General features: G+C 43.6%; 1 protein-coding gene across 1 annotated transcript in view; it reads left to right on the forward strand.

The window, feature by feature from the left end:
- Positions 1-10,000, forward strand: part of LOC125038995 (protein sidekick-2-like) — a 913,086-nt gene that overhangs the window by 896,161 nt on the left and 6,925 nt on the right. The window contains exon 6 of the mRNA XM_047632713.1: positions 9,652-9,848. Within this exon, the coding sequence (XP_047488669.1) occupies positions 9,652-9,848 (197 nt within the window). The remainder of the gene's footprint in view (positions 1-9,651; positions 9,849-10,000) is intronic.

Below are 10,000 nucleotides of genomic sequence, written 5' to 3' on the forward strand. Positions count from 1 at the left end.
TGACGGCGGTGTTGGTAGGCCTGGTAGGAGAGTCCACACGCGGGGTCAGTTGAAGGTCTCAAGAAGGTGGATTTTCAAGTGTTGTCATGGCAACCCACTCATGAACATTGCTTTTCGGATGTTCACTTGTTCTGGTATAACATTTTTTTTCGTCTTATAACTTGCGGTTGATGCAACATATTTTTTTTTTCTTCAAATTCAGGATTGTTTATGATGAAATTTGTATCTTTATCAACGTGTAGTGTATTTGTATTTGCATGAATGAACCGTATTTTTTTGTTAATTTACTCTGGTATAGTGTTTCTTCATTTCTTATTGATTTGTGTTTTAATAACTTTTATTTTCAAATGTGCTGGTTATGTGTTTGTTGAGCTGTTGCTTTGTATAACATTCGGTTCTTTATCACAATGTTATCTATAACTTTAAACGTAATATGTAAAAATGAATTCATTCAACTTTCGAAAGTTCAACACTGCACAAGTTCAACCAAAACACTGAACACTGAAGATAGAATATTGTTTCTTTATGAACACTTATTCTGGAGAGTGATTTTTGTTCCACTGCAGGACTGGCTGAAGTTCTCAGCTTTGTCTATGGTTATATTTGGAAAGTGTAGTTCCTAAGTCGCGCTTTCCCTTTCGGAATCATGTTCCTTCATTTTCATATATATTTTCTCATCTTTATTTTTTTTTCTTCTTCTTCTCCTCCTCCTCCTCCTCCTCCTCCTCTTCTTCTTCTTCTTCTTCTTCTCCCTCTTCCACCTCTTATTTTCCCTCCTCCTCCCCCTCCTCCACATCATCATCATCACCATCATCATCATCATCATCATCATCTTCATCTTCATCTTCATCTTCATCTTCATCTTCATCTTCATCTTCATCTTCATCTTCATCTTCATCTTCATCATCATCATCATCATCACGTCATCATCATCATCATCATCATCATCATCATCATTTTCATCATCATCATCATCATCATCATCACGTCATCATCATCATCATCATCATCATCATCATCATCATCATCATCATCATCATCATCATCATCATCATCATCATCACTTCCAAATTGCATTTTTGCTCAAATCCACCAAAAAGAATGTTACTGATTTCTAAAACCGATGAAATTCCAACATAATTACTTAAATAAGCGAAAATAAAATCACTAAGTCAGCATTGATTAATTCAAATAATGTCACCAATTAATTTCTTTATAAGAAGTCTTCAGCCATTGAACGCAACGAAACCTTTAAACTTATTTCGAAGTCAGTGCACTGTAAAAAAAAAAAAAAAAAAAAAAAAAAAAAATGAATAGATATTTATGGATATATTAATAGAAAGAAAGAAACAAAACACGAATGAAGGCGCTAAGTGATGGCAACTTTTATGATACATTTATTACCTGAAATAACTTAGCTAATTTTATTGATATAAATTGTAAAACTGCCTTGTTATTATTATCAATATCCTTGTTCATCTCCATTATTGAAGTCATTAATAAATTATGTTGTTTCTATACCACTTGCATTTCATCATGAACTTGCAACAGACAGAACATATGATTCTGATATACCTTTCAAACAATTTCTTCTACTTTTAATAACGGTAAGAATTAGTCTCCCAGTCAGTAATCAGGAATACTAATCTTGATCTCTAACGTCCCCTTAGAAACAGGTTTTTATGACTTCCGGCATGCATAAATTTCCCCTTTTCGTTGCACATGCAGTGTAGTCTCCCCTCTCGCTTTCCCCTCGACGATGCAACGCCTCCACACAAATAACAGATTAATAATTACGGCCGTGTAATTATCGACAACTCATGACTACTAATGACAGTGAAGCCCCAGGCGGAGAGGAGGCAGCTTCGTCATTGCAAGGGGCTGTCGGGACACACGGCCGAGATTTGGGCCGAGGGGCTCATAGGAGGGCTGAGATTTGGGCCGGTTTGGTTATAACAGGGTTTAGATTTGGGTCGAGCTGCTCATAAGGGGGCGAGATTTGGGCCGATCTGCTTATAAATGGGGTGAAATTTGGGCCGGGTTGGTTATAAGAGGGCTGAGATTGGGTCGATTTGCTCATAAGAGGGATGAGATTTGGGCCGATTTGGTTTTAAGAGGGATGAGATTTGGGACGGTTTGCTTATAAGGGGGGTGTGAAATTTGGGCCGGTTTGGTACAGGACGACCGAGATTTCGTCCGATTTTGTTATAAGACAAATTTGGGTGAAATTTGGTCCGGTTTCGGTTTTGCTTGGCTCATTCACACCAACGGTACTAGGCTTGTTTTGTGTGTATGCTTGTGAATGCATGCATATATTTAAGTTTATATATGCATAAATGTATATATTACATACATCCGGTACTTGCTAACACACACGCACACGCATGCACAAACAAACACATGGCTGTTGTTTAACTTATGCATTAGTATTTCGATTTTAACATAGGATATGTCCATTTATGTCTGCGAATATTTTTATGAAGACATGATTAATGACCTGTCGCACTGATAACCGCGAGTAAGTGAGTAATGAGTATAAAGTTATTCACTCGGTGTCTTACGCAGAAATGACATCCTTAAGGTAATCATTGACTAAAATAAAGTGATATTTTGAGTATTATAAGCAAAAGGCGAGTAAGAAAATATTTACAAGGACGTGTAGGCGACTGGATGAGCTGAAGTGGAGGTGTGGCTGAACATATGTTTTACAGCAGGAGGTTGCAAATGAGTACATATATGGAGGCACATCATTAGCTGAGTACAAATATGAAGAGGGGAAGGGTTGGCGAGCACAGGCACCGGAAAGGGTTGGGCAAAAAAAGAAGGAGGGAAGGGGAGAGGGGAAGGGGAAGAGGGGAGGGAGGGGAAGAAGGAGAGGTGGAAAGGAACAGAGATGAAAAAAATAATATATGGGAAAAGGATTAAGGGAGAAGGGAGAAAGGAAGAGGGAAGGACGAGGGGAGAGGGGAAGGGATAAAAGGTCGAGAGGAGAGGGAGAGGGAAAGGGGGAAACGAGAATGGATACAGGGAGAAGGAGAGAGGTGTGTCGAAAAGAGGAGAAAGAACAAAAGGAGATGGAGAGGGAGAGGGGGTAGGTAGGCAAGGGCAAAGCGAGGGCACGGGGCATAACGTAGGGGAGAAGGGGAAGGGGAAGGGCGGAGGGGAGCGGGGGAGGACACAGGGCATAGGGTAAGTTAGCAGGGAAAGTGAAAGGGAACGGGGGATAGGGGAGGGGAGAATTGAAGGGCGGAAGGGATAGGGGACGAGCGCGGGGGAGAGGGGCAGGGTGCGGGGGGAGGGGAAGGGCGCGGGGGAGAGAGGGAGGGTGCGGGGGAGAGGGGGAGGGCGCGGGGGGAGAGGGGAAGGGCGCGGGGGAGAGGGGGAGGTCGAAGGGAGAGGGAAAGGGTGCGGGGAAGAGAGGGAGGGCGCGGGGGAGAGGGGAAGGGCGCGGGGGAGAGAGGGAGGGCGCGGGGGAGAGAGGGAGGGCGCGCAAGTGTCGAAGAGGGAGGGCGCGGGGGGAGAGGGGGGGGGGAGGGCGCGGGGGAGAGAGGGAGGGCGGGGAGGGGGGGGCGCGGGGGGAGAGAGGGAGGGCGCGGGGGAAGAGGGGGCGGGGGAGAGGGAGGGCGCGGGGGAGAGAGGGAGGGCGCGGGGGAGAGAGGGAGGGCGCGGGGGAGAGCGGGAGGGCGCGGGGGAGAGAGGGAGGGCGCGGGGGAGAGAGGGAGGGCGCTGGGGAGAGCGGGAGGGCGCGGGGGAGAGAGGGAGGGCGCGGGGGAGAGAGGGAGGGCGCTGGGGAGAGCGGGAGGGCGCGGGGGAGAGCGGGAGGGCGCGGGGGAGAGGGGAAGGATGCGGGGAAGAGGTGGAGGTCACGGGGAGAGGGGAAGGGCGCGGGGGAGAGCGGGAGGGCGCGCAAGTGTCGAAGCGGCCCCGAACGTCGGCGTAGCGAGTGACGGGAAATTGTATACGTTCCCAATCGCTCAACTTCGCGATTTCAATTTCATGAAGGACGTGCAATATGTGTCACGCAGGCTGGCCGTGTCGTCGTGATTGGCATATCCTTAATTGGATTTGGTTTACCTCCTTTTTTCTTCTTCTTCTTTCTCTATCTCTTCCTCTCGATCTCCTGCATTCTCCGTCCGTCCTCCGTCGCAGCAAAAACAAAAACAAAAAAACGATTGATTTCTTCGAGTTTCTCTTTGTATCTCTCTCGTTTTTTATTTCCGACGTCTACCTCCTCCCCCCCCCCCCATCTCTCTCTCTCTCTCTCTCTCTCTCTCTCTCTCTCTCTCTCTCTCTCTCTCTCTCTCTCTCTCTCTCTCTCTCTCTCTCTCTCTCGATCTCTCTCTCTCATTCTCTCTCTCTCTCTCTCTCTCTCTCTCTCTCTCTCTCTCTCTCTCTCTCTCTCTCTCTCTCTCTCTCTCTCTCTCTCTCTCTCTCTCTCTCTTTCTCTCTTTCTCTCTTTCTCTCTTTCTCTCTTTCTCTCTCTTCATTGTCGGAATTTACCCTTGTCGGCGCCAATGTCTTCTCTTAGAAATAGTTGTAGTCACGTTACACTATCGTATCTCAGCTTCCCTTGTTTTATTACGCTTTTCCGTCCCCTCCTAACTTCTTCTTCCCCCTTTCCACTTCCCTCCCCTCCCCTAGGTTATTCCTATCCTATCTCCCCTTCTCTCTCTTGTTACTCTCTTCCTTCCCCATGTACTACCTATAGTTCCCGCTTCCTCATCTCTTTTATTTACACTTCCTACCTCTCTTTTTCTTTCCTGCCCTCCCTTCTTTACTCCCGCTCCTTTTTCTCTTCTTCCTTCCTTTTTCTCATTACTTACTTCCCTAATTCCTTGTTTCCTCCCTTCATTTCCTTTTCCCTCTCCTTTCTTCTTCCTTTCTTTCTTCCCTCATCTTCCCCGTTCCTCTCTTTCCCCATTTTCCTCCCACCCACCTTCCCATCCTTCACCTACTCCTTCCCATCTCCCCTTTATCCCTCCTCTCCCCTCCTATCCCCTTCTTTCCCCCCCCCCCTGCCTCCCACCCCCTCTTCACATCCCTCATTTTCCTACCCTCCTCCCCCCCCCCCCCTCTAATTCTGCACGGAATAAAAATGTCATGCACTGTGTATCATTTTCCCCCCTTCTGCACGTCTGAAAATTCCCGGCAAACCGACGTGCACGCGGAGTCGCTTTGGTCGGGAATCTCTTAGTTTGCGAATGAGACTTTCATCCTTGCGGGTCCATTCATTCGAAGCCTCCTCTTTCACTCCTATTCCCAAGTCAGCTTTTACACTCAAGGATAATAAGTCTAGGGAATACGCCACAATAAGCCTAATCAGGATAATTCCCTTCAACAAGTACGTGAGTTATGGAAAGCTTTCGGAAATGTGATTTTTGTTGTTGTTGTTGTTTTTGTTTATTCTTGTTTTCCGAACTGAGTTTGTGTGATTCGGGATATAGATTCTTGTGTATGGGTGGTGGGGAGGGGTAGGGGTAGGAAGAGGGAGGGGAGAGAGGGAGAGGAAAGGGTGGGGAAGAAGACGGAGGGGGAGAGGAAAGGGAGGGGGGGAGAAGGAGGAGGGAAGATGAGGGGAAGGAAGAGGGAAGGGGAAAGGGAGGGAGAAGGTGCAGGGGAAAGAGTCATGAGGTTTGGTCATGAGGATGAGGATAAGAGGGCGGGAGGGAGCCTTTCTCAGGTGTGTGTGTGTGTGTGTGTGTGTGTGTGTGTGTGTGTGTGTGTGTGTGTGTGTGTATGTGCGCGCGCGTTCATGTCCATGTATCATGTGCAAGTGTTTAGGTATGTACCCTCCGTGTATACATACACCCAGAACATACATGTACCAATGCCTGTGCCCTTGTATATACACATGCGTGTCTTTATATATCAGTCTTCCATTTCCTTTCAAAAGAGAAGGTATCATTTAATATCATTCCGCCACAGGAAGAAAACGAGGAAAAACGAACACCGCAGTTACAATATTCACGCAATATCAAATACACGGAGGTCATGTATGCTGCCCGAATTGTTCGCATGCGTGGGTGAAATGAAAGGCTGCGGTAATGACTTCGGATCATGAAATGCGGTTCGGATGCACAGTTCTTTCTTCTCTCTCTTTCTCTGTTCTTTCGTGTCAGATTTCTTGGTTTATTTCTTTCTCTCTTGTTCTTTTTCTTATCATCTATTTATTTATTTATTTTCTTTGTGTTTCGTTCCTTCTTCATTTCTAGCTATAGATTCTATGTTCTGTCTTTGTCGCAATCGTTCTTTTTCTTTCAGCCTATTTTTCTGTTTCAATTTTGTCTTTCTATTTATGTCTTCTTTGTTTTGTATTGTCTTTAATTCTTTGTTTGTTGGTTTGTTATTTAGGTTTTTCTTTTTCTTTCGGTATATATACATATACATATATATATATATATATATATATATATATATATATATATATATATATATATATACTATGTGTGTATATAATATACAAATATATATATATATATATATGTGTGTGTGTGTGTGTGTGTGTGTGTGTGTTTATATAATATACATAAATATATATATACACATATATATATACATATATATATATATATATATATATATATATATAGAGAGAGAGAGAGAGAGAGAGAGAGAGAGAGAGAGAGAGAGAGAGAGAGAGAGAGAGAGAGAGAGAGAGAAAAGAGAAAGAGAAAGAGAAAGAGAAAGAGAAAGAGAGAGAGAGAGAGACGGATAGACAGAGAGATAGGCAGATGGATAGACATATATATACATAGCCAGATAAAACCATTTAAAAACGCGTAGCAATCATTAATCAAGCCATTAGGATCTCGTTACCTCTCTCCTGTCCATTCCGTGGCCGTCTCTTATCATCCACGGAAATTGTCAGGGTGTGTTCAGCCGCCTGATAAACCGTATGATAACCGCCTATTATCCTCAGGTGTTAGAAGTATATTTATGTCTGCTTGATCTCTTTCTTTCGTTTTTTGTTTTGTTTTTTGTCTGATTTTATCTTTCCTCTCTCCCCCTCTCTGTCTCTTATATCTTTCATATATATATATACATATATATGAATGCACACACACACACACACACACATACACATATGTGTGTGTGTGTATATATATGTATGTATGTATTTATATATGTGTGTGTGTGTATATATGTATGTATGTTCATATATATATATATATATATGTGTGTGTGTGTGTGTGTGTGTGTGTGTGTGTGTGCGTGTGTGTGTATGTATCAGTAATCACAGAAACACACGTCGTGCACGTGTGTTCGCCTTTGTATTCCATGATTCCATATAAGCGCATGCACTATAAACAAGGCCCAAGGAAACCCACGGGGGGGGGGGGGTGCCGACAGAAATCCCCGCCATGTCCGCTTTTTCAGCCGAAGCAGCGCCAGCGAAATATTAATCCGAACAAGGCGAGGGGATTACAGATAATGGCGGGCGCGAAGGTTTAACTGAGATTAATTAGAGATAATTAGAGGTGGCAGGCATTACTGTTGCCCTGCGCCGGGTGCTCCGTTTCCCCGCCGCCATGCACTCCGCGGTCTCGTCATGCAAGGCGTTTTGTGGAGTTTTGTGCATGAATTCTTGAAATGGCTGGGGGGTAAAAATGTCTTTAAAAAAAGGAAGGGAGGGTATTTAGTCATGAATTTTTATTACAGGAGATTATGTTGAATACAGACTATATGCTCTGGGTTAGTAAACGTGTATGTCTTTTTTATTTATACAATATTCTGGTGAATCTTGGGAACACTTTTGCAGCCCCAATTAACCGTAATAAAAAACAAATAATCCTAAAACTTATCTAAGTCTCAGGTCCTACTTGTCGATCCTAATCTAACGGAACATAGAACAGTCTACCTTAACAGAGCCTAACCAAGCCAAACCTTACTCAAGGCAAATATCATGACCCATCCTATCCCAAGTAGCCATCCCAACGCACGGTAGACCACAGTCCACCAGCCTAACCACAAACAGGGAAAAAGTGCCAATTTTTGGGCGAAAAAGGCAAAACAAAATACAGAGGACACGGGCGCGGGAAAAAGTAGCCACAGTTGCCATCATCAAATCACGGGGCTCTCCCTCAAAATAACCACGAACGCCCATAAATAACCGTTTTCTGCTAGTTTTCTACCAACCACAGGCCAACTCGTGCCAACATCTGGCATCACAAATCACAGGCAGTGCCATCGAGGTCCTGCGCTCCCTTCAAACCATTTGAGGTTATGTTCCCGCTGTGCCCGAGTCGCTTTCTGGAAAAAAAAGCCAATTTAAACTTTTTGGGGGACTACATATTTTGAGTCGATGTTTATTTAATGGTACATATTTTGACTTCCAGAAATTCACTGGGCATCGACGTGACGTCATACATTTCGCTTTGGAGGCAAAACTAAAAAAGACTTTTCGATCTGCAGTTCGATCTGAAGTTGACAGAAATGTTATTATTATCGTTTATTAGACTGCAAAGTGTTGTACTTGTTTTTCTCCTCCTGCTAGCATTCCAATTGATAGAAACTCTATGTTATATTTTGTATTCTAGTTAGAATTCCGACTAAGTAAAACATATGATCTTGTTTAGAATATAACGCGTGTAAGGATCCACGTGTTCGATATGCTTAATTTTACTTTTCATTGATCTGCTTATTCCACCCCCCTGCCTCTATTTTTATTGTCAAAACAGTTCTCAATTTCTAGGGGGAATGATTTCACCATAAGTCTACGCTATCATATAATTTCATAACATTTCAACGCACAAAAAAATACATCTATTGTTGTAAAATGTATAATATATCACTACTCGTACCGTATCACACGACAGAGCTTCTAAAGTCTACCCCTTAACTATCCCGTTTTCTCCCATAACTTAGCGATGGAATGCGGGACATATTTGTACTGGGAATTATACTGTGCTTTACTCTATAACCGGATATTTATCGGCAGTAATTTAGAAGTAAAGAAAGCTGATCCCTTGTCGTATGTTGGAGTTAAGCTACATTTTTTTTTCTCATTTTCCCTTTTTTTTTATTTCGTCTAGGATTTCGCTCGTATACATTTCGTTCAAACCACAAAGAGTCATGTATGTTATCAACTGGTGAAAAAATGCAGGAAAATGGAAGCACGGCATGTTTTCTGCTTGATATATTTCACATAAATGTCGATAAATCAAGATACTAAACTTTTGTGCTGAACATAAGACGTTTTGTTCGCTAAGTTTACAAAGGGAAATAAAAGAGTGAATGACTGGAACCTTTGTCATCTGAAAGTGTCCATAAAAGTTATGGTTTGAAATGATTTGCACAGAAGCTCTAAACATCAGCATTGATTTTAAGAAAGTGGAGTCAAAAGGACTGAAGGAATGGGACTTTTATTACTATTATTCTTGTGTTGTTATTTTCTTTATTTCTTTCAATATTTGTGGCATAGAGAAAGTATATTCAAGTTCTATAGTTGTACGAGCTAATGACCACCATCTTCACCCACAACAGATAATATGCATCTAACCAGCCACAGTAATAAATCCATAAACAAACAACTATAATTAAGATCGATAATAAAAAATAAATAAATCTCCCACAACCAACCACATCGAAAAAAAAAACGCTACCCACAACAACCCCAATTAAAACCTCTCTTTCTCTTTCCTCCTCCCGCAGTACCTGAAGGAAAACCGATCTTCACGGCGGCCCACAACGCCTCCTCCACCAGCCTCCAACTGCACTGGAAGCCCCCCAGCAGGAGCACCATCCACGGCGAGTTCCTGGGCTACAAGATCACGCTGAAGCCCAGAGACGTCCCCGATGCGCGTCAGGACCAGATTGTTCGAGTTACTATTAAGGACCCGACCGTCACGGTAAGTACGGGTGTGGGTGTGGGGTGGGTGGGTAGATGAGTGGATGTGGTGGGGGGAGTGTTTGTGGGTGTGGACGGGATTAGGAGAGTGTGTGGGTGGGTGAGTGGATGAGTATGTGTGGGAGGGGGTGGCTTGCGAGTGTGGACGGGTTT

This window comes from Penaeus chinensis, chromosome 26, assembly GCF_019202785.1.
Source record: "Penaeus chinensis breed Huanghai No. 1 chromosome 26, ASM1920278v2, whole genome shotgun sequence".
NCBI lineage: Eukaryota > Metazoa > Arthropoda > Malacostraca > Decapoda > Penaeidae > Penaeus > Penaeus chinensis.